This window comes from Brassica napus, chromosome A7 (assembly GCF_020379485.1).
Source record: "Brassica napus cultivar Da-Ae chromosome A7, Da-Ae, whole genome shotgun sequence".
Taxonomy (NCBI): Eukaryota; Viridiplantae; Streptophyta; class Magnoliopsida; order Brassicales; family Brassicaceae; genus Brassica; species Brassica napus.
In genome coordinates, this window is record NC_063440.1 from 26,842,678 (window position 1) to 26,869,991 (window position 27,314).

The window sequence follows — 27,314 nt, forward strand, 5'->3', positions numbered from 1 at the left end:
TTTTTCTGTACGTTACGTTTCTACATTTTTTTTCTTAATTCACCACATGATATATCATTATTGTTGAATAAAAAATTAATGTATGTCGTCAATGGTTGATAGGAAAATAAGGAATTCAATTCAATGGTGAATACAAAATAAAATAAAATGCAAACAAACAATAATAATACGAATCTTTGGATTATTAACAAAAAGAAGAGATTATTACAGAAACACCCTTCAGTTTTCCCGAATTTACAGTTTGTGCCATCACCGAACAAACATAAGAAAAGGTTTTGTAGTAAAAGCTAAGAAAGTCGAAGACGACGAAACACAGAGAAGAAACACAACGAAGAGAGAGAGAAAGAGATCAGAGACGAAGCTTCCCCAGAAAAAAAAGAACTAAACTTTCGATTCCCTCTCGTTCCTTAATCATTTCCACAAGTCGGAAAATTTTTGGAAGCCAAGATTCGATTTTTTTTGGAGTCTCTGAAGGGAAGCCTCTTAATTGTTCGATTTCGTTGGATCCGAGAAAAGGGTTTTTGTTCTCTGAAGGTACACGTCGATTCGTTCTATTACAAAAGTCTCTTCTAGTTTAGTTTCAGACAATTAAACTTTCCCAAAAGAGAAAGACTTTGTGCTTGTCTGTTTCAATTCAAATCACTGAGCTTTTTTGAGTGATTCAGGTCGTTAGAGATGGATGAGGTGGGTCCTCAAGTGGCTGGTCCGGTCTCAATTCACCACCCCATAGGGAGAAAACGAGATCTTTATTACCAGATGTCGAATCGTCAGCCCTACTGGCTTGTCCCGTCTCAGCCACAGAATGATTGGAACCCTAAGATGTGGGAATGGGACAGTCAGAGATTCGAAGCTAAACCTGTTGAGGCAGAAGTTGGGAACTGCAGCACGCAGTTTGATCTCAATGCCAGGAGTAACAGTGAAGATGATAACAACAACAACAACAACGGTGGTTTGAGTTACGAGGGAGAAGAAAGAAGAGGTCTTGATTTGAATCTGAGCAGCGGTGTTATGGAAGAGACCACGAGACCTAACAAGAAGGTTAAGTCTGGATCTCCGGGGAGGAACTACCCCAAGTGCCAGGTCGATAACTGTAACGAAGATCTATCAGTTGCAAAGGACTATCACAGAAGACATAAGGTCTGTGAGGTTCACAGTAAAGCTACTAAAGCTCTTGTTGGGAATCAGATGCAGAGGTTTTGCCAACAGTGTAGCAGGTTGAAAGAATCTATAACCTTTGTTTTATTTTCTTAAAATATGATTTATAAGTCTTAATTTAGATCTTTTGGCTTCTAGGTTTCATCTTCTTTCCGAGTTTGATGAGGGGAAGAGAAGCTGTAGGCGGAGATTAGCTGGACATAACAGGAGGAGAAGGAAAACTCAGCCGGAGGAGGTTACATCTGGTGGGGCTGTAGCAGCTTCTGATAAAAACAAAGCTAATATGGATGTTATGGCTTTGTTAACAGCTTTAGCTTGTGCACAAGGTTAACATCTTTCTCCTCTATGGTGATTCGGTAACACTGGGAACAAAACCTCATTCTCTGGTTTGTGTGTTTGCAGGTAGGAACGGCTCTCAACCCAATGGATCTCCTGCAGTGCCACAAAGAGAGCAGCTTCTTCAGATACTCAACAAGATCAATGCGTTGCCCCTCCCTATGGATCTTGTCTCTAAGTTGAACAGTATCGGAGTTTTAGCTAGGAAAAATCTTGATCAACCTATGAACCCAAGAAATGATGTGAATGGGGGGGACTCTTCTCCTTCTACAATGGACTTGCTTGCTGTCCTCTCTTCAACTCTAGGCTCGTCTGCACCTGAGGCCATCGCTTTCTTATCTAAAGGAGGGTTTGATAACAAGGAGAGCAATGATAAGACTAAGCTAACTTCACCTGAAAAGAGGACTTTGGAGTTTCCTCCCTTTGTGGGAGGGGAGAGAACAAGCAGCAGCAACAACCCGTCTCCTTCTCAGGAGACTAGATCTTCTAGCTTGTCTCTACAGCTATTCACCTCTTCACCAGAGGATGAGAGGCAACAACCAACGGTTGCATCTTCAGGGAAGTACTATTCCTCTGCGAGCAGCAACCCGGTGGAAGATAGATCTCCATCATCGTCTCCGGTCATGCAGGAGCTGTTCCCAATGCAGACGTCTCCTGAAACCATGAGATCTAACAATTGCAAAAACTCTAGTCCTAGTCCGAGGAATAGTTGTTTACCTTTAGAGCTTTTTGGTGGATCTAATAGAGGAGCTGCTGCTGCTGCTGCAAATCCTAGTTATGCTTCGTCTGGTTCGGATTATTCACCTCCCAGCTTAAACTCTGATTCTCAGGTATGCAGTTTACCACATGTACATTGTAAACGTCTTACCAGAGCAGGTCTAATGTCTACTTTCATGTGTGTTTTAAACAGGACCGCACTGGGAAGATAGTTTTCAAACTGCTTGGGAAAGATCCTAGTCAGCTCCCTGGGACATTGAGAACCGAGGTAATAGAATTATTGACTCCTCTCCCTTATTAAGTCATAAGATCTTAACAGTCAACTCTTAAATTACAGATCTCTAGCTGGCTTTCTAGCATTCCATCAGAAATGGAGAGTTACATCAGGCCTGGCTGTGTTATTCTATCTGTCTATGTGGCAATGTCAGCTTCTGCTTGGGAACAAGTGAGTTTATTTGCTTGAATCGTTTGTCAACAGTATTCGAATTTGCTCTTAAACAAGTAAGCATCCTAAGGAGCTGGAGCTGATGAGTTTTATGTCTTCTTCCTTTAGCTTGAAGAAAACTTGGTGCAGCGGGTTAGTTCTTTGGTTCAAGATTCAGAGTTTTGGAGCAACACAAGGTTTTTAGTCAACACAGGCAGACAGCTCGCGTCATACAAACATGGTGAGTCGCTCATGAGCTGCTACTTCTCTCTCCGTTGGTGTTTATAGTCTGCAAGATAATAATTTAGTCATCTCTATGCAATGTTACAGGTAAAATTCGTCTGAGCAAATCTTGGAGAACATTGAGTTCACCAGAGCTGATCACGGTGTCACCTGTTGCTGTTGTTGCCGGTGAAGAAACTACTTTGGTAGTAAGAGGAAGAAGCTTGACTAATGATGGAATCAGGTACAAGGATTTAGCCATTTCTTCTCATGTTTATGTTTCTTTTTTGTTCTAACCTTTAAGGTTATTATGATGCAGCTTTCGTTGCGCTCATATGGGTAACTATACCTCAATGGAAGTAACTGGAACAGCGCATAGAAGCACCAAATTTGACGAGTTAAATGTAAATAGGTTCAAAGTCAAGGGCCCTGGCTCTATGGGGCGTTGTTTTGTTGAGGTAAAACTTCGAAATAACCGAACTAACATAATTTTTGAAGATGTTAGTTTTAACACTAAGCTATTGTGTCCAACACACAGGTGGAGAATGGATTCAGGAGCGATAGTTTCCCTTTGATAATCGCCAACGCCACCATTTGCAAAGAGCTGAATCGCCTTGAAGATTGTCCAAGTTCAAGAGAAGAAGTTCTTTGTTTCTTGAACGAGCTAGGTTGGCTGTTTCAGAAGAAATGTAGATCCGAATCCGACTTCTCCCTCCCTCGCTTCAAGTTTCTGCTCGTGTGCTCTGTCGAAAGAGACTACTCTTCTCTCGTGAGAACCATCCTGGATATGATGGTGGAGAGAGACGGTTTGATGAGCAAAGAGTCTTTAGATATGTTGGCTGAGATTCAGCTCCTGAGCCGCGCTGTCAAAAGGAAGAACACAAAGATGGCTGAAACGCTGATTCATTACAGTGCTAAAAGGTTTATCTTCTTGCCTAGCGTCAAGGGACCTGGTGGTATCACGCCTCTGCATCTGGCTGCTTCTACTTCTGGCTCGGAGGATATGATTGATGTCCTCACTAATGATCCACAAGAGGTAATAATAGTTTCTACTCTTAGAATACTCTCTTGGTGAGAGTCTCTCACTTTTGTTACTGTTTTTTTTCTTCAGATTGGATTGTCCTCTTGGAACACCTTAATAGATGCAAGTGGACAGACTCCGTTTAGCTACGCTGCAATGAGGAACAACCACGGTTACAACACCTTGGTGTCTCGCAAGCTTGCAGACAAGAGAAACGGTCAGATATCTTTAAACATCGAGAACGGGATCGACCAGATCGGTGTGAGCAAGAGGCTAAGCACAGAGCTCAAGAGATCTTGCAACACTTGTGCTAGTGTAGCTCTAAAGTATCAGAAGAAAGTCTCAGGCACACGGCGCTTGTTTCCAACTCGGATCATTCACTCAATGGTTGCTGTTGCTACGGTCTGTGTCTGCGTTTGCGTGTTTATGCATGCTTTCCCTATCGTCAGACAAGGGTCACACTTCAGCTGGGGAGGTCTTGATTATGGCTCAGTCTAAAAAAAAAAGAGGCTTTGTATAATTAAGTGTTGATTATTGCAAAGAGAGTACAGAGAAGATGGGGTCAAAGAGTAGACATAGCTTCTCAATACCTGTGTGTGTTTTTTTTTTAAATATATATTTTGGCTAATTATGTTTGTATTCTTGAATCTGTTTAGTTACACTTCTAGTTCTGTTCTTTTGTTTCTCTTAACAACACAGAAGGTGTGGCTAATAAGATTGTAATGTAACATCCTTTCTTCTAATGAATGCTATATGTATAAATAGTGTTATCACCTTCCTTTATTTACTTCGACCACGTGGTATTGACTATAGTTCAGGTCGGTCAACAGTGTTCTGCACCTTTTGTTCACCTTCTTCCCACAAGTGTCCTTCACTTTTTGAATATAAACAAAAAAAAACAAAAACTAGTTTTCTTTATGTGGAGTTGGAAAGAGATAAGATCGAAGAGAAAAAGAAGAGGATTCGTCAACTTTTCTCCCAACATTTTGAACAATTAGTGGTTATGTTTAGTTTTCAATTGATAGCTACTAACTTGATTACGTGGATCACACTTCTCTTGTTATTATTATCATCATCTCTTAACCATATTCCATGTTATATAGTTTATTGATTTAGTATCTGTCACGAGTACTATAGTACATTACATTTGTGGATGTCTTACTTATAGTCATCTGTATATTATATTAAAATGTGTTACTCATAGTCATCTGTGTATTATATTAAAATGTGTACTTGTTTTTCTAATTGCTTCCCCATTATTTCTATATTGGACAACAAAAGAAAATTAAAACCTATGAAACATTTTAAAATTAGAGAGAAAAAGAAGAAACATTTTAGATAATTTACTTGAGAATACTTTTTGAAGGCTTGTTACTTTCAATCTCGCTAGTCTATTAGATAAGTAGAAGATAGCAGACATTCATTATATATCCAGAAGAAGAAAATTAGCATATAAATTGCACTATTTTCAAGTGTAGGGACTTAGATAATTATGTTCATCTTAGAGTTTCGTTAACTCACGCAATCTCAATTGATTGGCATACTGTTTTCCATCGAGACATAGATGTTATCTTATCTATCCGTATGTTCTACCAGCTTAAACGAAGCTATCATGTATTTAAACTTCGGGTCAGAAGTAGAAATTGAAAAAGGTATAAAGTTGAACTACTCCACTAGCTTGGAAGTATATGCATGAAATTTTACTATAACATAAGAATGTAAAATTATTATAATGTCTACACCAATGTGATAAGTTCCTAATAGTTTCAGACTATATAAGAAAATCATGAGCCGTACAGCTATTACTAGATTCTGGACAAAGTAGAATCCAACAGTTTAGAATAGATTGTACTTCACAAAAAACCACTCACTAGATGATAAAAACTCATTTCTGTAGCTTTTATTTTACATTATCAATGTTTTGGATCACGTAGAAAACGCTCGCTGACCCTACGATTAGATTATAAGTGGTGGCTCTGAATCCTACGGTCTAAGATTTGTCATGTGGGTAAACCAGTAAAAGACAAAAGTGTGTGCAACGTCACCTAGAAAGATTTGTCCGAGAAGAGCTTTTTCAAAATCCAACGGCTCAGACCAGAATCTACACCAATCTCCAGTTCGGTTCTGTCTCCTCCGTGCCCGTTGATCTTACTGCCTCTTCACCTTTAGCCACGTAATTTTTTAGACAGAATTCTTATTTGACTAATTATTTATTTTACTGTCTGTTATGCTACTATTTATTTACTAATTCATCCAAAGTCAGTCAATTCAGTTGAACTTTCAAGTTATAATAGGTTGTTATCTACATGTAAGATCATCTCTACAATAGAAACTAATATTTGTAATGTAACTATTCTTAAATATAAATTTTATATTTTTATAAAAATGTAGAAGAATGTTCTCTCTTTTTTCAAATAAAAATATATTTAAAAATAAAAGTGGATTAGGAAATAAACTCTTCTATAATAACATTTAGAATCAAATATAAAAATTGTTTTTTTTTTAACGCTGATTTATTATGATCACCTGAGCCGTCCTATGAAGATCCACGCCTGACCAGATTTACTTGCACAATGTTGAAGATCTCTTGTAAGCTTTTCCTCTGTAATCTGGCATAATTGTTTAATAAACCGCTTTCTCCGGGACTTGAAACCTGGATTTCCTATAATCTGCAATAAATTGCATAGTCTGGGATTTAAACCTCAGATCTGGGTGTAGAAACCTTTAAATCTTAACCAATAGGCTACGGTGCTTCCACATATAAAAGTGGTTTGAAAACACATTTATATAAACAGAGTGCACTTATCAAAAACTCAACATAAACTTAACATTATGAGTAATGTAAACTATGATAAATTTCGATAGGAAAAATATCCAACATTGGGAAGTGATGTAGGACCGAAGAATATAGTCGGCTTGATCTTTTTAAAGCGCAAACGACAAAATAAAATTTGTGCCGAACAAAATTATTTGCAAGCAATGATTCAATTGTTCAACTCTAATAATACTACTTTTCTTAAGCTCCTTTACTTCTAGGGTCTCTGCAGACACACACATGTGCACCTTAACTTATACGTGTGCCTCTAATGGAACAAAAGAAGCAATTAGATACACTGATTTGTCAAATAGATAATACAGCCAAGAAAAGTATTAATCACTTAAAGATAACTACAAAAATTAAAAGAGGATATTAAATGATTTTCATGTGAGTTATTATAAACCTCAAATCCTCGTGACCGACTTCAAACTCAAAACACAAGTAACCCTTAATTTCTATCGTTTTCAGCTGTAGCAGCCACTAACTTAAAATCATCTCTTCTCTTCTTAGTCTTTTCAATCAAAACCACAAGAACTTTGAAACCAGTAAGCACGCTAGAAAGAAACTCATGGTGACTTATCTCTTCTTCTTATTATCTATTTTCCTCTTTAAAATATTCTATGCAGATTCTTTATATTTGCTACCGTTTGAATTGGTCTTAAAACTCTCCAGGGACCAATGATGAGAGCAGAAGAAGAAAGTCCACCACCATGGCTAATCCCATTGCTAAGAGCAAACTACTTCGTCCCATGTTCGATCCACGCTGATTCCAACAAAAGCGAATGCAACATGTTCTGTCTTGACTGCACTTCTAGTTCCTTTTGTTCTTACTGTTTGACCAATCACAAAAACCATCGTGTCCTTCAGGTTTGTTCTTCACCATATCTCAATTTGTTTTTCTCTTAAATTCACAAAAAAAACATAATAATAAAATCGAATGTTTATCCTTAGATACGAAGATCATCGTACCACAACGTTGTGAGGGTGAATGAGATTCAGAAGTACATAGACATCTCTTGTGTTCAGACATATATAATCAACAGCGCAAGGATCGTGTTCTTGAACGAACGTCCTCAGCCAAGAATCGGCAAAGGCGTTACCAATACATGCGAGATATGTTGCAGAAGTCTCCTTGATTCTTTCCGTTTTTGCTCTCTTGGTTGCAAAGTAAATACAAATCTCTTTTCTCATTCCACTTCAAGGAAGATATCTTCCTCTTTTTTTGTTTTTGATTTAAATAAACGTATAATTATTGTCTAAATTTTAAATTTTTATTGTAATCTTAAATTTAAAATTCGCCATTTCAAAAGAAAAGTTGAAACTACTAATTTTTTAAACTATATATATATTTTTTAAATGTCGGTTAATATTTTTCTAAAATAGAGCATACGAATAATTTGATATGTCACTGACCATGTTGATCTTGTTTTGGGTGATTCAGCTTGGAGGGATGAAAAGAGGAAATCAAAGTCTAACCTTCTCTTTGAAAGGGAAGCATGGGAGGGAGTATCAAGCTGGGGAGGACTCTGATGAGGCGACCACACCAACTAAGATACGCAAGACATGTGCTTTCAACCGTCTAATGAATGGTCTCTCCATCTCCACCGCTAAATCAGATTACTTTTCAGGAGATCAATGGTCTTCAAGCTCCGGTGATGAAAGCGGTTTTAATCTTTCTCCGGGGACACCACCTATATATAATCACCGGAACTCAAGCAGACGGAAGGGCGTACCACACCGTGCTCCGTTCTGAACTTAACCAAAACGTAACTAACCATATAGAAAATGTTCCCATACATATTACAAGATGCGGTCATAGTATTGTAAATGGTTGTTAGTATTGTTTTTCTTTATAGAATTAGATAATATAAGCAAAATCATATACAGCGCTGTTCCCTTTGTTTATATAATATAGGGGATATGTTTGTAGTGCTCAAGGGATTGAAATATGTTTTTATATAGTTTTATCTGTAAAGACCTGTTTGTGAAGACATGTGTGTTATTGTCACAATAAAATAGTAAATATACCTTTTGTGCATTACAGAAAAAGAGATTTCCAGAGGAAAACGAAGTGGTTCTCTTGTTTACACTTCTAAGACAACTAAATATATAATAAATGAAAGTCGCAAGAGGTTGTTACCTCTTCAAAAGAAAACTGTTGAGATAATCAATTTTGCATTAAACAAAGAAGTTATTAATCTACATTGTAGCTCTTCAGAAGATGATTTAGGGTTAAAACTTAAAACATATCCCTTATTTTTCAGAGGTATAGTTTCAAGTTTAAAGTAAATTGGAAAGGCACTACAAAATTATGTTGCCATGTTACATGGCGTGGAGGTGGAGATCATTGGTTTACTGTATTCAATCGCGGGAGAGGCCAATGCAGTAAAGTTGTCTGGCAGATCTACGGTTATGGTGCACTTGATAAACCTCTTATGCTTTTAGATTGCAACGGAGGAAATGGCTATCGCTTTTATGATTGGGACACATAATTTCAAAACCAGAAATGCTACTTTGTAATAGATCAACTAACAATAATATAATTTGACTAAGATTTGTAACTTAGTATTTTATGTTATTCTTGTTGTTGTACCATGATTTATCTAAGGGTTTAGGGTTTATTAAAAAGTTTAGAGTTTAGGATTTAGAATTTAAAGATTAAGATTTAAAGTTAGTATTTTGCGGATTAAAAAATATTTTTTTTGTAATTATTATTATTATTTTTTAAATATAATATAAATTAATAATATTTTATTTTTTTTATAAAAAAAATATCAAATATAAAATAACATAATTTTATTAGTTATGAATCCAGAAGTTCAATCTAGTGGATAAACCTAAGAATAAGTAGTGTAGCCCTTTTAGCTTTCTGCTAAGTACGAAGAACTAATCAAGAGTTTTCTTTAAATATTATTTCTTCTATTTCACTTACCAAAAGGAGCATCCTTTACCATTGGTGCTGGACATAAAAAAAATGAAATAAAGAAGGCTAAATCCTTTTACTACGGTAATAAAAGAAACGCAAGGCGGAGCCACGTTGGGTGAGAGGGGGGCATCTGCCCCCAATAAAATTTCAAAATTTTCATGTAAACATTGAATAAGTTTAATATACCCCATTGTATTTAGCAAATATATTTATAATTCATTGAGAAATTCCCCAACAAAAAAAAAATCTGCATCCGCCCATTTAACGCATGTGAAGTTTGATGCATCAGTCTTGAAACTGCGAAAACCAATGAGACAAATAGGTGGTGCTCTCTCCCGATGAGTTCCTTACGGGTATAGTAAGGCTGGATCGTTGGTTGCCTAGAGGTTCCATGTCCAAAACCAAAAGTCTTGCTCGAAGTTGAAGATGAATTTCTTTTAGTAACATTTGAGAAGGCTTGGATGACTGGTTAAATAATCTGGTGAAAGATGCCGGTATAATCCAACCCACAAAGTCTGAGAAATTTGAAGGGGGATTGAATCCACTATTCTCGAATGCTGCTCTCCATAATTCAGATGAATAACAACAATTGAAAAACACATCCTGCATACTCTCATCAGTCACTCTCACCCCGCATAGCAAACACGCAGACGGAACCGCTATTCCCCAATCTCTCAGTCTGTCTCTTGTTGCTAATCTCTCTCACAGTAGGAGCCAAGTGATGAAGGAGTACTTGGGAACTTTTTCTTTGAACCAAACCACCAAAAACTATGTTTTGCGGAAGAGAAGCCTGTGACAGAGTCAGTTGGCGTAAGCTTCCACTCATAATAATCATGTTCATCAGAGTTAACATTTGGAGGTTGGAAAGGGAGACAATTCCGAAGCAGACATAGCAGCGGGTGTCTACTATTCGAAATCCTCCAGGCACCATCTCAGAAATCAAGAGTTGCCTTGTTACCTCTTCAGAAAAAAACTATTGCAATATCGTCCAATAAGGGATTGTAAAACAGAAAACCAAGTTTGTATTGATAATTAAAAAGTTGACACTCATGTATTGTATAGTGAATACATATATTTATTTATTTTACATCGTAATTAACTTTAGACTATACATCATTCTTTTTTCCATTAAAATGTATAGTCAATGTTTATTTTTTAACAGTAATGTATGGTAATTGTTTCAGGGAAAACTTTGTAGCATACGTATAATGTCACTTTATGTGTGTGTGGCAATTCTTAAACTTCTACTCATTTTTAACAAATTCAACATCATGAGGTTTAAACTCAAAACAAAGAGACAACTCGTAAAATAGCTCATATATAGGCTACCCTTATATGAATGCAATACATGATGTTTGAACTGATGGACCCTAGCTATAGTATGTATTTAGATAGTGTAATAAAACCATGGCTAGCTTAATTCTTTGTTCATACAAAAGTTTCTTGTACAACAAAATTTTGATTCACTAATAAATCTCTTCATTTAAAATTTTTATTCTTTTCAAATACATCTGAGTTTAATTTAGACATCAGAATTTTTTTTAGAGAAAAATCTCTTGCAAGTCCACTAAGTCACTGTATATTTACTAATTAATCAAAGATTTGTTAACGATTCAGATGAATGCATAGATTTGATGCGGACGGAACATAACGTGCATTGTGCAAGTTGGATTGTGCGTTAAAATGGAAAAGAAAATTACTAACCATTTATATTTATCTTGCTCTTTAAAGAGTTGAACAATATTTGACAAACTAAAATTGATTAGAGTAGTCAAAATTTTGTCTATAAAAGACAGAAGGTGCTTGTTTTTGGAGAAGAGATATTCTGATCGCTTATAAAAAGAAACGTAATATTCTTTTAGAAAATACTATGAATAGCTAAAATAGTTTACTATAAATATTTGCATATATCTCTTTTTGCTAATTTTAAAAACTATAAATATCTACATGTTGTTTTCATCAAATCTCATTCTTAAATCTTCAGAATCATGGCTTTCGCCAACTATCATCCATGCACAAAACTCATGTTTTATGCTCTTGTTTTTTATCTGTCAATATCGTTATCAGCCTCTACAGATGCTACAATGAAAAAACCCATCGCAAGAAGTTTGTTACCTCTTCAAAAGAAAACTATTGTGATAAGAAATTCTGCAATTAACAAAGAAGTTATGAATATACATTGCAGCTCTACAGAAAGTGATTTGGGGTTAAAGCATATCCCTTATTTTCAGGATTATACTTTCCATTTTAGGGTAAATTGGAAAGGCACCACAAAATTCCGTTGCCATGTTACATGGCGTGGAGGTGGAGATCATTGGTTTACTGTATTCGAACGTGGGAGAGACAAATGTAGTGAATGTGTTTGGCAGGTCTACGGTGAAGGTGGATATGGTGATAAACCTCTGATGTATTATAATCGCGGGGACGAAGGCTATCACCTTTTTGATTGGGACTAACCTAATTGGGACACATAATTTCAAAACCAGAAAACTACTCTATAATAGATCAACTAAATAATATAATTTGACTAAGATTTGTAACTTAGTATTTTATGTTATTATTGTTGTTGTATCATCTTGTAAATTTAAATACAATGTAATTTGGTATTTATGAGGTATTTCTTGATTATAATCATACCTCATAAATGCCAAATACTAAAGTGCTATAAACGTTACTCACTATATTCAAATCTAAATATAACATAAATATTTGTAAGACTTTGAAATAAATTATTTGATTTTTTTTTCTTGTGTTCTATTTTTGAAATAAAATATGTGCTAGTGATATCCTATGATATTTTTCTTAATGTAAAGAAGTAGAGTATTTTTGTCAAAGTGATATTCTTATCATATTAAAAATAGATTCTCCCTCTGTTTCTTTTTTTTATGATGTTTTAAATGATATATTTGTTTCAATTTAATTATATGATATTTTGAAACTTTTTTGTCTAAAACTAATAAAGTAATTAATCCTACTATATAATAGCAGCTAATTTAAAGGCTAAAGAGAGATGCCACATAGACAAAATAATCCCCACCAATCATATTGCCATGTCACTAGTATTGGGCTTCCAATTAAAATTAAAATGTTCAGGCTTCGTTTACAATAAAACGTTCGGGCTTTGTACACAGCAGCTTATGTGGGGCCCATAAACATCAGGTGTATCGTACTCTTACCCGTAGGCTGTCCCTAGGCAGTTTTTAACTATTGAATCAAAAGTAAAAAAAAGAAGAAGCTAAAATCTGACAAGTTGTAGAGGGGGCGACGACACGTTGTTGGCACCACCCATGTCCCAAGAAAGGAAAGAGTACGATTACACAATTTATAAACTGTTATTTTGATGATAAAGTATTGTACTTAAAAATTATAGAACAATATTGTACGATTGAAGCAATATAGCATGGTTAGATTCAAGGTGTTGGATTACACGCTTGTGTTCTGTAATGAAGAATTTAATTACTAAATATTTATTCGATTTGTAGCTAGATGTTTTGCCAGCGACGCGGGCTTAAATATTTTCATAAAATTTTGAAAACATTCTTTGTATACCATATTCATTACTAAAATAAATTTTAAAATAACTCAATATTATATTTTTAATTATATAATTAAAAAATTTTATTTGATTAATATTTAGTTATATAATTTATGTTTTGAACGCTTTACTAAAATACTTTTTCAGATAACAATACAGTATATATATAGAAATTATCTTCTTTTTTAATTATATTTTTAGATTTCAGTTAATTCAATATTATATTTTTAATTATATAATTAATAATTTTATTTAATTATTATTTAGTTGTATAATTTATGTTTTTAACTTCTTACTAAAAGACTTTTTCAGATAACAATACAATATATACATAAATTATCTCCCTTTTAAATTATATTTTCAGATTTTGGATAATTCTTACTGTTATTAATATTAATCAATTATCTAATCAAATCAATTAAAATTTTGTTTATATTATTTTTAATTTATTTATATATTTTATTCATTAAGGGTATAAACAATATTAACCACTCTAACTTTGAACGTGAGAGCTCGATTCCAAAAATTTATTTTATTTGATTAATATTTAATTATATAATTTATGTTTTTAACGTTTTACTAAAATACTTTTTCAGATAACAATACAATATATATATAAATTATCTTTTTTTAATTATATTTTTAGATTTTGGATAATTCAATATTCTATTTTTAATTATATAATTAATAATTTTATTTTATTAATATTTATTTATATAATTTATGTTTTTACTTTTTTACTAAAAGAGTTTTTTCAGATAACAATACAATATATACATAAATTATCACTTTCTTAAATTTTATTTTCAGATTTTGGATAATTCTTACTATTATTATTATTAATCAATAATCTAATCAAATTAATTAAAATTTTGTTTTTATTTTTTAATTTATTTACACATTTTATTCATTAAGGGTATAAACGTTATTAACCACTCAAACTTTTAACGTGAGACCTCGATTCTAAAAATTTACTTCGCAAATAATAGTTTAGATGTGCACAACACTTGCCGGTGGGCCAGATAAATAACTTTCTCGCAGCCCAGCCCATTAACCCTAATCGTCGTATTGGTAAAACTAAAGCTAAAGCTTTCTCATCCTCTCAGTAACCCTAATTGTCGTCTCCCCCATTTTTCTTCCCGCATGGCGATTATCTTCGTCTCCCCCAAATCTTTCCGCAAAACACCTCCGATGAAAGGGCTGGAACTTCAATGTTCTCCCTTAAAGCCTCCATTCAAGATCCCTACGGACCTTCCACATCCCCTTCCGCTTTATATCTAGATCCCTATTTATACTCTTATCTCTCTTATCTCATATCATACCCTTATCTCTCTTACCTCAGATCGTTAGCTCTATACCCTAATCATGGCGAAAAAAAGTGGCCGCTCTACAAGACTATTCACAATATACCTCGCAGACATCGTCTACGTCTTATCTTATTTTAATTCTTTTTCGTTATCTACCAGATTCTATTCCCTTTGGACAATTACTTATTTCTACTGTCAAACTATTTTGTTTCTACGTCTTCACATAAAAAAACAAAACTTAACTCACACTTTCAGAAACTAAAACTCCAAATTTTAATAAAACATTACTTTAATTACACATGTAATCCGCGCGAAGCGCGGACACCGGCTCTAGTTAAAATAATAAGAGTTAATGTGTGGTTTTGTCTTATTTGTTCAAAATAGCAAAATGATTAATTATTTTATTTACTTTTTTGTTGTAATCAAGTACTTTTAATAAAAATAAACTTTTTCTTAGTTTATGTGTTTATGCTAAAATATCATACAAAAATAAATATAGGGAGTATATTCTTTTGGAAGAATTTTATAAATAAATGGCAACAATTTACTATAAATGTTTTCCTATCTTCTAAATTTAAATACGATGTAAAATATGAGTTGTTGAAAGAGAAAAAAAATACTTATTTCTTATCTAGTTCCTAGTAAACAGATTCTATATAAAAATATCAAGTAATTCCCCAATGTCTCAGTCTGTCTCTTGTTGCTAATCTCTCTCGCAGTAGGAGCCAAGTGATAAGGGGTACTTGGGAGCTTTTTCTTTGAACCAAACCACCGAAAACCAAGGAACTGGTGGAGGAGGAGGGTTAAGGTTTAGCCATGTTTTTACGGAAGAGAAGCCTGTGACAGAGTCAGTTGGCGTAAGCTTCCACTCATAATAATCATGTTCATCAGAGTTAACATTTAGAGGTTGAAAAGGGAGACAATTCCGAAGCAGACATTGCAGCGGGTGTCTACTATTCGAAATCCTCCAGGCACCATCTCAGAAATCAAGAGTTGCCTTGTTACCTTTTCAGAAAAAAAACTATTGCAATATCGTCCAATAAAGGATTGTAAAACAGAAAACCAAGTTTGTATCTATATTATTAAAGTTGAAGTACACATTGAGATTGTTTGGCAACATGAATTGTAGTTAAAAAATAGTAGTGTTTGGAAAAATAGATAGTAGTAAGTTAGAAAAAAAATAATGGGCTTATGTTACTAAAAATATATTATATTAAAAAGTAATGAGTCTATGTTACTTGATAATATACATATTCAAATCAAAATAATAATTTAAAATTGATTTATATCAAAAATTCATTCAAAAATAAATATATATTCAAAATTTGATTTTTACTAACATATTTTTCAATAACTATTATAATAATGTTTTCAGTATATATAAGAAAAATACAATACAAAGCCCAACTTCAAACACCAACTTAAATTATGGTTTTATATTTCACATTAAATTTAAAAATATAATTTATGTGATTATTTATATGATTGTACGTATAAAATATTATTAATTATAAGAAAACTTATTTGATGGTACGTATAAAATATGATTAATTATATGATAACGCATATTTTGTAACGTATGATGACACATATAGGATATATATATATATATATATATATATATATATATATATATAATCGTGATTAGGGGTGGGCGTTCGGGTTCGTTTTCGGGTCTTTTTGGGATTTCGTGTTCATTTCAGATCTTTGAGGATTTGGTTCGGATTTGGATAATCAATTTAAATAGGTTTGGTTTAAATATTTGGTAGAGAATTAATAATTATTTAAGTATTTTTAGAGTTTTGAGTATATTTTAACTATTTAAGATATTTAGTTTGATTATTTGTATATATTTTCAAGCATTTAAGCAAACTTAAAAGTATCATATATATTCTGGATGTTTTTATATATATAAAATCTAAAAATAATTAATATATATAAGTATATAAATATATTTTGAATATCCAAAATACTTCGGTTCGGATCGGATTAGATTTCAGTTCTTCAAATACCAAAATTTTGAATAATTCGGATATTTAATCAATTTCGGTTCGGATTTAGTACTACTTATTCGGATTGGGATCGGTTCAATTTTTCGAATTCGAGCTTTTTTGCCCAATCCTAAATAGTGACATAAAAATCAAATAGCATCATATTTTCTTTAAAAAAATACACCCGCACGGGCGTGCGGGTCAAAACCTAGTTGATAATTAAAAAGTTGACACTCATGTATTTTATAGTGAATACATATATTTATTTATTTTACATCGTAATTAACTTTTGACTATATATCATTCTTTTTTCCATTAAAATGTATGGTAATTGTTTATTTTCTAAAAGTTATGTATGAAAAGTGTCAAGGAAATTTTTGAAAAAAAAAAAGAGAGTAATGTATGGTAATTGTTTCAGGGAAAACTTTGTAACATATGTATAATGTCACTTTATGTGTGTGTGGCAATTCGTTAAACTTCTACGCATTTTTAACAAACTCAACATCATGAGGTTTAAACTCAAAACTTAGAGACAACTAGTAAAATAGCTCATATATAGGCTACTCTTATACTTATCAAGTCCATTGATAAGCAGATACGGAACAGGATCATCTCATTGCAAGGACGAGGAGGAGGAACTATCTCCCAAGCTTTAGCAGTTTGGTTTGAAGCTAGAGAATAGTCTTTTGGCTCTTTTTTGGTTTTAAAAATTACACAAACTACATCTTAGTTGCTTTAGTTTGTACAAAAGCCTTTTTTTATCTGAATAAATTTAACATTCATTAAAAAAAAATGCAATACATGATGTTTGAATTGATGAACCCTAGCTATAGTATGTATTTAGATAGTGTAATAAAACCATGGCTAGCTTAATTTTTTGTTCATACAAAAGTTTCTTGTACATCAAAATTTTGATTTACTAAAACAAATATCTTCATTTAAAATTTATATACTTTTCAAATACATCTAAGTTTAATTTAGACATCAGAATTTTTTTTTAGAGAAAAATCTCTTGCAAGTCCACTAAGTCACTGTATATATTATCTGCTAATTAATCAAATATTTGTAAGCGATTCAGAATCTCAGATGAATGTATGGATTTGATGCGGACTGAACATAATGTGCATTGTGCAAGTTGGATTGTGCGTTAAAATGGAAAAGAAAATGACTAACTATTTATATTTATCTTGCTCTTTAAAGAGTTGAACAATATTTAACTGAACTAAAATTGATTAGATTAGTCAAGATTTTGTCTATAAAAGAAGAAAGTGCTTGTTTTGGCGGTGATATTCTGATCGCTTATAAAAAGAAAGGTAATAATCTTTTAGAAAATACTATGAATAGCTAAAATAGTTTACTATAAATATTTGCATATATCTCTTATTGCTAATTTTAAAAACTATAAATATCTATATGTTGTTTTCATCAAATCTCATTCTTAAATATTCAGAATCATGGCTTTCGCCAACTATCATCCATGCACAAAACTCATGTTTTATGCTATTGTTTTTTATCTGTCAATATCATTATCAGCCTCTACAGATGCTACAATGAAGAAACCCATCGCAAGAAGTTTGTTACCTCTTCAAAAGAAAACTATTGTGATAAGAAATTCTGCAATTAACAAAGAAGTTATGAATATACATTGCAGCTCTACGGAAAGTGATTTGGGGTTAAAGCATATCCCTTATTTTCAGGATTATATTTTCCATTTTAGGGTAAACTGGAAAGGCACTACAAAATTTCGTTGCCATGTTACATGGCGTGGAGGTGGAGATCATTGGTTTACTGTATTCAAACGTGGGAGAGACAAATGTAGTGAATGTGTTTGGCAGGTCTACGGTGATGGTGGATATGGCGATAAACCTCTGATGTATTATAATCGCGGGGACGAAGGCTATCACCTTTTTGATTGGGACTAGTCTAATTGGGACACATAATTTCAAAACCAGAAAACTACTTTGTAATAGATCAACTAACAATAATATAATTTGACTAAGATTTGTAACTTAGTATTTTATGTTATTATTGTTGTTGTATCATCTGAAGAATTTTAATCTGATGTAAAAATTGTTTGAATTATTGAAAGAAAAAAAACTGGTTTCCTATCTATATCCAAAAAAGAACAGTCTCAATCCGAAAATCAATCAATTACTTATAAAAAGATGATAACAAAATTTAATAAATAGTTTTTGTTTCTAATATACTGATATACGCAAACGTAAGGATTAATTTGTTTCTTCTATATACGATCAAAATGATGTGAAAACGTTTAGATCTTGTTTGATTTATAACGAATACTTATTACTACTCTACACATTTGGTTACATTACGGTAGGATTTTAGTGAATTCATTGGTTACATAAGTTAAAGATCAATAAGAAAGCATATACTCTTACGTTTCCCCTAAAATATTCTTTGCGGTTACGGTTATAACTTTACGGGAAGCAAATTACTTGCAAATTGCAAGGATTGTTTATGATGCTAAGAAAGACTGTCTAATTGATCAAAAGCCCAATTTAATAATGGGCATATAAGGTATAGGGTTAAAACTATTGGGGCCCTTTTCTGTTGCCATATTAGATATCGATGTTTATTTTGCTTTGTCTCTTAGTCAGTCACACAGCTAGTTAGACCATCCGCAACGGTGGTTTTAACACAATCCTTAGTAGTTAATCCTTAACTATTAGGATTATAATACTAATATTTATGGGAGAAAAGCTAAGGATAAGTCCTAAGCTAAGGATTAAAATGTGTTGGTCCTAAATGACGTGGCAGGAGCAATTGGGTCGAACTCGTGTAGGGTTTCGCGACTTCATTTCATTTGGACGCAACACGAAAAAAAAAAATCAGAGACGGCGATTAAGACGATCTTTCTCTCGACCGCTGAGAAGAGAAATCGAAGGGTTGTCGTCACTAAAGAGGATACTCGAAGGGTTCTCGACGGTAGCGAAGGTAAATCGAAGGATCCTCTTGTTGATTTAGGGATTTACGCTAGGTTTCATTTTGGTTTCTTCTCAAATTAGGGTTCGGATTTGGGATTTCAATGGATTTATATAATTTTTGGAGATCAGTTAGCGTTTGATAACGATTTGTTTCTGAATCTATTTTGAATCTAATTTTTCAATCAATTGGGGGATTTTTGCGATTGTAGTAACTGTTTCAAAAAGATTAGTCTTTTATACAGATTTCTAATCCTCTTATCCTATGTGTTCTGACTCTATTGAGCTTATAGAAATGTAGTCCAAAAGTTGTTTGATTATATGAATTGTTTTAACGCCTCTGTTGCTATGATTTCAGGTTAAGGAAACATGGGACGATATAGCTACAGCCAGCCTTCATCATCAGAGGAGTATGATATAGATATAACTTCGCTTCTTCAAGCGGAAGCTGATCTCTACGCTGACGAAGCTGACAGTAGGGACAACATAGCTGAGGCCGTTGAGTACGTTCCTCAACCTGAGTGTGATGACGGAATCCCCAAGACCTGCTACTGTGGTGGTGAGGCAGTTGTTGAAACTTCTTACACAAGCAAAGATCCAGGGAGAAGGTACTTCACTTGCGGGAATGCGGATGATGGAGACTGCCATGTGTGGAAATGGTGGGATGTGGCGGTCATGGAGGAGTTGCGTGATTATCAGAGACAACTTAGGGAGGTAAAGGATCAAGCTAATGAGAGTGACGAGAAGCTGGTTAAGGTCGAGCAGACTGTGGAGCAGTTAGTTAAGAAGAAAACAGGGATTGCAAATGGCTATCCATTGCTTGTATGTGTGTTGCTTAGTGTAGTATTTCTACTATGTATGGTGATCATGTTCAAGTGGGTTGCAGAGAAGGAGAACGTGTTAACAGAGAGCATGGTTAGTTTCATTCCTTCTGCTTATAATTTTTTTTCCATATTTTCTTGAAAAACATGACTCTTTTATCTTATGTCTGTTCAGGAAGAGCTTCAGGAAGAGCTTCAGAGGATGAAAATGCGACTGTCTGACCTTTAGAAGGTAATCTACAAACAACTTCCAGCTCTCTTTTCATTGAGTAATCAAAGTGTATAGTATTTTTCATTGAATCTGGATAATAATGGTAATATAATAAACTAAGCGGTAAACTAGCTGATAAATGCTTTTACCTTCCTAACTCCTCTGATAAATGTATTTAGAATTAAAGTCCGAAGCTGATAAATGCTTTTACCTTCCTAACTCCTCTGAGTTGATGGGTTTAAATGTACCCGTACTGCTTTTTACCTTCCTAACTCTGGCTGACTTGATTGCTTTTAAATGTATCTTAGGTAGATATCGCATACTTAAAGCTCTGTGATGCTAGTAGAGTGACACAGAGCTTAAAATAACCATGGATGCCACCCCTGGTTTTGTTAACCTTCTCAATAACCAGGCGCCTTTTAGCCTTGATTCACCCGAACCAGTTTGGTTTAGTACAGAGCAGTCCATACCCATGGATACACCCCCTGTTTCTGAGCAGTCTTCAAGCAAGGAGAGGAGGAAATGGTGTGTCAAAGAGGATATAATCCTCATAAGCGCTTGGCTTAACACGAGTAAAGACTCTGTGGTCGGTAATGAGCAGAAGGCGACTCATTTCTGGAGGAGGATTGTAGAGTACTACAACTCAAGCCCTCAGCTGGTCGGGACAATACCGAGAGAGCTTGGTCAGTGCAAGCAAAGGTGGGCTCGGATTAACGATCAGGTTTGCAAGTTTGTTGGGAGCTATGAAGCGGCCTTGAGGGAGCAGAGAAGCGGGCAAAATGATGATGACGTGATGAAAGCTGCCCTCGATATCTTCTTCAATAACTACTCCAGCAAGTTCGCACTCGAACATGCGTGGAGGGAGCTGAGGCATGAGAAGAAATGGTGCTCCGCCTTTCTCTCTAAGGACAAGCGTAAACAACCGGTAGAGGTTGATGGAGAAGACGCGGTGGCAGCAGGAGAGGCTAGACCTATAGGTGTCAAGGCTGCTAAAGCTTCTATCAAGCGGAAGAAAAGTGGAAGAGATGATGAGTTGGAGAAGATTCAAGGCATTATGGAAATGAAAGAGAAGATATCTAAACGCAAAGTGCTTGAGCGTTTAATTGCCAAAACTGGTCCACTATCTGAGATGGAAACATCTTTAAAAATGAAACTACTGTCTGAAATGCTGTGATGTTTAGTTAAAGGAAGTCACGGACTAGTTAAGGTTTTCATGTTGTGTTGAGTAGTTAGTACACTTTGTTAACTCTTGGTAACTCTTGCTAACTCTTGGAATTTTTTTTTTGGTTGTTGCAGGTAGTACAAGGTCACGGGTGTGAAAGGAAGTCACGGGTCTGTTTTGCTGTTTTCCCATTCACGGGTCTGAAGGAAGTCACGGGTGTGAAGTTTCACTTCTATAAGTGAAGCTGTTTAGTCGTTTTAGCTATGTATCTCCTTTGTTTCCTTAGTTTTCTTTCTCCTATGCAACTGTATTCTCTCCCTAGTTAATGTATGGTACTTGTAATGTCGGATTTGATCTCTAAACAACTTGCTTCTCTTTCAATCAAACAGACTCTTCTCTATTAACTTTGCATACTTCAAATCAAACACAAATCATCTCCTTAAACTGAAAAACCGACAGGTACAAGGAAGGAGAAGGCAAAGCGAACACAAACCGACATCTTGTAAAACTGAAAAACCGACAGGTTCAAGGTCGCAGGTTCATGTTTATTATATATAATCTTGCCAACTCTTGAATAAGAAAGTAGCTTAAATTCAAACTAAACTTTCACACCAACCGGAATTTTGATTAAGAAAGTAGCTTAAATTTAAAATATCATGCACAGTTTATTATATATAATCTTGCTAACTCGTGGAAATTTTTTTTTTAAATAGTTAGAATTATAATTAAAAAAATAAGCTTAGTTTCCATTATATTTATAATTTTAAAATCGTTATCCATTTTTTTAAATCCAACCGGAAATTTTTTCTGCAGGAGCTACTACAAATAAAATGTCATCATCGTCGTCCGATGAAGTTGAAGAAAGATTGGACGAAATTATCGACGATATCATAGACGAAACCTACATCAACATTGTGGAAGGCCAACCCTCTAAGCCGAGGACACGCGCTTATATAGAACGAGACCGCGAAATAGGACACAACCAATTATGGAATGATTACTTCAGCGAAGATGCGACATTCCCGCCATATTTATTCAGACGCCGTTTCCGTATGAACAAAGAATTATTCTTGCGTATTGTCCATCGCCTCTCAGAACACGTTCCATTCTTTCAACAAAGAAGAGATGCAACGGGGAGGTTTGGTCTTTCTCCACTACAAAAATGTACGGCTGCTATTCGTCTCCTAGCTTATGGTTCTGCAGCTGACGCGGTTGATGAATATCTCAGAGTTGGTGAAAGCACGGCAATTTCGTGTTTAAAGCATTTTAATGAAGGAATAATTCGGTTATTTGGTCCTGAGTATCTACGAAGACCGACAGAAGAGGATCTTCAGCGACTACTCCATATTGGAGAGATACGCGGGTTTCCTGGGATGGTAGGAAGCATCGACTGTATGCATTGGAGGTGGAAAAATTGCCCAACGGCTTGGAAAGGACAGTATACCCGGGGATCAACAAAACCGTCAATTGTGTTAGAGGCGGTAGCTTCACAAGATCTTTGGATATGGCACGCTTTCTTCGGTCTTCCAGGTACCTTAAACGATATTAATGTCCTCGATCGGTCTCCTGTTTTTGATGACATTATTCAAGGTCGGGCTCCGAGGGTAGAGTACATGGTCAACGGACACATGTATAATTTGGCGTACTACCTCACAGACGGTATTTATCCAAACTGGTCAACATTTATCCAATCTATCTCACTCCCTCAAGGTCCTAAAGCAGAGTTATTTGCTAAAGTTCAAGAATCAACCCGAAAAGATGTGGAGCGGGCTTTTGGAGTTTTACAAGCTCGATTTGCGATTGTGAAAAACCCGGCACTTTCATGGGACCAGGAACAGATAGGGAAGACTATGAGAGCATGTATCATATTGCACAATATGATAGTCGAAAATGAACGAGATGGATACAACACTCAGTACGATACATCTGAATTTGAAGAAGGAGATGTAGCCAGCAGTTCACGAGTGCATAAGTCTCGTGGTACAGACATCCCTCCAAGCATCAATGAAATGCGTGCCATTCGGTTTCAGGTTCGCGAGACGGAAACACATCACCAATTGAAGAATGATTTAATTGAAAATATTTGGAACAAATTTGGGGATGAAAATTAATAGTTATTGTAATTTTATATGTTTAATCATGTAATAAATAAATTTTTATATCTTTTTTAAACTTCTTAAAAATTTATAAATTTTTTATTCTTAAGGACTCCAATGGTAGTAACACCATTGGATATACAAATTTCATTAGAATCCTTAACTCTTAAAAAAAAAAAATAATAATAAAATATACTTAAGGACTCCAATGGTAGTAACACCATTGGAGATGCTCTTATTGTCTTTATCTGTTAAGAAAAAGCCAAAAGATGAAAAACGTTACTACAATGATTATAGTAAACTCTTTATGTTTGTTACGGACTCATTAGCCTGATTGGTAACATGCGTCTAAAAGGCAAAAACGCAAAAAATTTCAATCAAAAAAATTTGTGGAATATATGACATAAAACGTAAAAACATAGATTTTACGTTTTTGCTAAAAAAAAATACAAAAAAACATAATTAGGTGAAAATTAGATTTTAATAGATTATTTGTGGAATCAAATTTTCATATTGTTTATTTATTTAAAAAATAATATTTTAAAATATTAACTAAATATTAGATAATTCTAAATAATATGGAATAAATAATATTAATCTATAACTTCATTTTTAATGTACATGATAATATATTATTAACTTTTTTTGTCACAAATATATTATTAACTTATTTTTATTATAGTACTATTTAGTTATTCATGCTATTAATTTTCAATAGATTAAATAATATATATATTTTTTAAATGATTAAATAATTTATACTTTGTTTTTTCGTAAAGTTTATCTAATTGTTCAGAAAACTATTCCACAATTTTTGTTCAGCAGATTTTAAAATTTTCTGCAACATAATTAATTTTTACACAGCTAAATTAATTTTTTCCAAGATTCCTCAATTAAGCTATGTTACCTATCGCGTGCAGAATATATAAAATATTGATTAATGTCGCAAAAATTAAGTATTACAATATTGATTATTCAAACAGTTGACAAGAATAATATTATTAAAAACAACAAAAGTTGATGTTAATCACTGAATTTCAGGTAGCACGTGTCACGCAGAATCGCTACAATCATGCAAGATTATATTATTACATAATTTCACTAGTAAAGTTGGCAAGCTTATATTTGGAGTATAACGTTTTTTTCTTTTTGCTAAGAAGTATAACGTAATTCGTTATAGTTTTCGAACAAAAGTTAAATTGCGTGAATAGGTTAATGATTTTCTGCTAATTAACTAAGTCAAACGCCTAAATAGTGAAAATGGTATTATTAGAAAATGGTGAAGTTTTTTATTTGGTCAAATGTGAAGTTTTTTTTTTTTTTTTTTTCCGTCAAGATTTTATTATTAAGAAAACAAAGGACCAAACCCAGCAACTACACTGGCCAAAGCCCAAACGATAAAACACTTAAGGCCCAACAACACATGGCCAACTACTTCCAACTACACGGGCCTACGCCCCAAACAACTAGAAAGAGGCCCGGACGACTTAAGCAGGCCCGCATCAAGGAGGCCCAACAAGTGATGAGAACTTCTTTCTCGGGAACGACACGCGTCCCATCCGCCTCGACCTGACCGCGTGCTCGCCTATGCGCCGCCAGCACCCTCCATCCAACCTTAGTTACGCCGGAGCTCGATTCACCAGCAAGCCTCCACCGAACCATCTCTTTTTAACCACGCTTTATCTTCACCATGGATAGCCTTCTCGATCTATTCAAGAGCTCCTCCAAGAGATCAAAGCCACGAACCTCATAACCTAAAAACCAAACCCGACCCAAAATCGGGCCACAAACCGTAGTCTACGACGGACATAGAACACCGAGAGCCGACGACGCCGAGCTATAGAAGCCTTGGCGCCCCGGAAACAAAGTCGGAGAACGAGGATCTGAGGAAGCCTCCTCCTCCCGGAAGCAAGAGCCGGCGGCGACAGAGCTTATTGAGCCTCTGTCTCCCGGAAACGAAACTGAAACTACCGGACGACATCACCACACCATCCTCTCCACACGACCGCGCCTTAACACCAGTAACAGAGCCACCGTTGAGATCGTAATCTCCCGGAGATGAACGATGATAGATGACCTGGACCAGGGCTCAGACAAGACGATTTGAGAGAGGAGACGACGGAGGAGCAGAAAGAATAAACTTAAACGGAAGGACGAGGTCTCCGGCTACGGCACGCGCGCTCACGCGCCGACCGTCCGCCGGAGCCAAAAGCGGATCTACTCTCTCTCTCTCTACTTTTTTCCAAGACTTGTGAAGTTTTCTTTTACTTGCACGTTTTTTCCGGAGATATATATTACTGGAGTAATTGATTAGGAAGATGGGGTACACGAGTAACCAGTGAGCTACTACTTTGTAAGGTACAAAACACTATCATCAATAGTTTTCTGAGCTCACTGATTATAAATGAAACAAGTTATTGTAACCTGACATTTAATTAATGAGTTAAATATATAGTAGCATGGACGGTATAACAAGTGACTTGTTATCGATTTGTATACAGATGTTCATTTAATTTGATATTTAATAAATATGTATATGGATCTAGAGATGGGGTAGCTAAACAAATGAAAAGGGTCACCCCCAACGTGCCTGAGTTTCTTTGTCAATATTTTTTCTTCTTCATTGTGTTAGCATAGAAGTCGGTGCTAAGAGAAGTCCCAAATCATATTTTAGCTTGAAAGTGAAAGTCGGTCCACCTCTATATTCATTTTATGAAATAAAGGATCAATATATTACTCAAATCATGTTTTCCAATTATTAAAGTATTCAGTCGTGCTTCTATAACTGTCTTCAGTCAGATGGCGTATTGTATACACACATACACCTATGTACAGTACATTCATATCCCTCGTCTAGGAACATTTACTATAAATCTTCAAAATTTTTGAAAAAAATATATACAAATAAGTTTCCAAAAAGAAAAAGTTTAGGCTTCCAAATTGTTTTAAAATTTTTTTTTACATAAAGATAACCACATGTCCCCAAAATCTTAGGACCGTCTCCCCTGAAAAATTTCAAATAGAATATCACACTTATCGAATATATATATAAGTTTTGAAATATTAGTCGCACATGACCCGTTTGAAAAGAAGTACATATTGACATTTATGGTGTTAAAATTGTTAATGCTTTTATCGAATTAAATTTGTTAATGTTTTTATCAAATTAAATTTGTTAAAGTTATAGTATGGGTTTTAATTTTGAGCTAGATGCATGATGTACTACACAAACTTACAGAACAACAAAGCGAATATAAAACCTAATTTCATGAGATGTGTGAAACCAAGAAAATACTTAGAGGGTTATTGGTAAGTGAACACTCATGAACTTTGAAAATTTTAAGATTCTATTGTTATTAGTTTTTGATTAGAATCCATTGTTATTGGTTTAAAATTTTTCAAAATTCATTCAAATTCTTTGTTATTCAAAAAATTTAGTTATCATTAATTCTATAATTCTAACTAAATCTAGTGTTATTGGGAGATGAATTCTATCCATTTTTACTCATAAAATTCAACTTTCAAAATATTATATGTATCCATGTGATTTTCAAAATCCATATGATAAAAAACTAGAAAACAAAATAGTTATATTTACCAAATATATACTGCACTTTAAATCCAAATTAT

The 27,314-nt window shown here is 34.3% G+C and overlaps 3 protein-coding genes across 6 annotated transcripts; all 3 read left to right on the top strand.

Moving 5' to 3' along the window:
- Positions 1-278: 278 nt before the first annotated feature.
- On the top strand, positions 279-4,653 carry LOC106421643 (squamosa promoter-binding-like protein 16). The gene is made up of 11 exons (XM_013862468.3): positions 279-534; positions 666-1,214; positions 1,294-1,481; positions 1,558-2,321; positions 2,402-2,476; positions 2,546-2,653; positions 2,762-2,873; positions 2,963-3,098; positions 3,174-3,312; positions 3,393-3,890; positions 3,966-4,653. Exons 2-11 carry the CDS (start codon positions 676-678, stop codon positions 4,371-4,373), a joined length of 2,967 nt encoding a protein of 988 aa, XP_013717922.1. The 5' UTR covers positions 279-534; positions 666-675; the 3' UTR covers positions 4,374-4,653.
- A 2,440-nt stretch (positions 4,654-7,093) lies between these two features.
- Positions 7,094-8,682, top strand: LOC106421515 (protein RGF1 INDUCIBLE TRANSCRIPTION FACTOR 1). Of its 2 annotated transcripts, none has more exons than XM_013862350.3 (4): positions 7,094-7,264; positions 7,366-7,560; positions 7,645-7,860; positions 8,135-8,682. In XM_013862350.3, exons 1-4 carry the CDS (start codon positions 7,262-7,264, stop codon positions 8,444-8,446), a joined length of 726 nt encoding a protein of 241 aa, XP_013717804.2. In that variant the 5' UTR covers positions 7,094-7,261; the 3' UTR covers positions 8,447-8,682. The 2 variants fall into 2 exon arrangements, with proteins under 2 accessions (XP_013717804.2, XP_022544969.2); XM_022689248.2 differs by having other exon boundaries at positions 7,115-7,238.
- An 8,867-nt stretch (positions 8,683-17,549) lies between these two features.
- On the top strand, positions 17,550-23,875 carry LOC111198569 (glutathione S-transferase T3-like). Of its 3 annotated transcripts, none has more exons than XM_022687221.2 (4): positions 17,550-19,407; positions 19,753-20,309; positions 20,391-20,447; positions 21,723-23,875. In XM_022687221.2, exon 4 carries the CDS (start codon positions 22,419-22,421, stop codon positions 23,697-23,699), a length of 1,281 nt encoding a protein of 426 aa, XP_022542942.2. In that variant the 5' UTR covers positions 17,550-19,407; positions 19,753-20,309; positions 20,391-20,447; positions 21,723-22,418; the 3' UTR covers positions 23,700-23,875. The 3 variants fall into 3 exon arrangements, with proteins under 3 accessions (XP_022542942.2, XP_048592269.1, XP_048592270.1); XM_048736313.1 differs by having other exon boundaries at positions 17,632-19,407; XM_048736312.1 differs by lacking the exon at positions 21,723-23,875 and having other exon boundaries at positions 17,564-19,407; positions 20,391-21,708.
- The last annotated feature ends 3,439 nt before the right edge of the window (positions 23,876-27,314 follow it).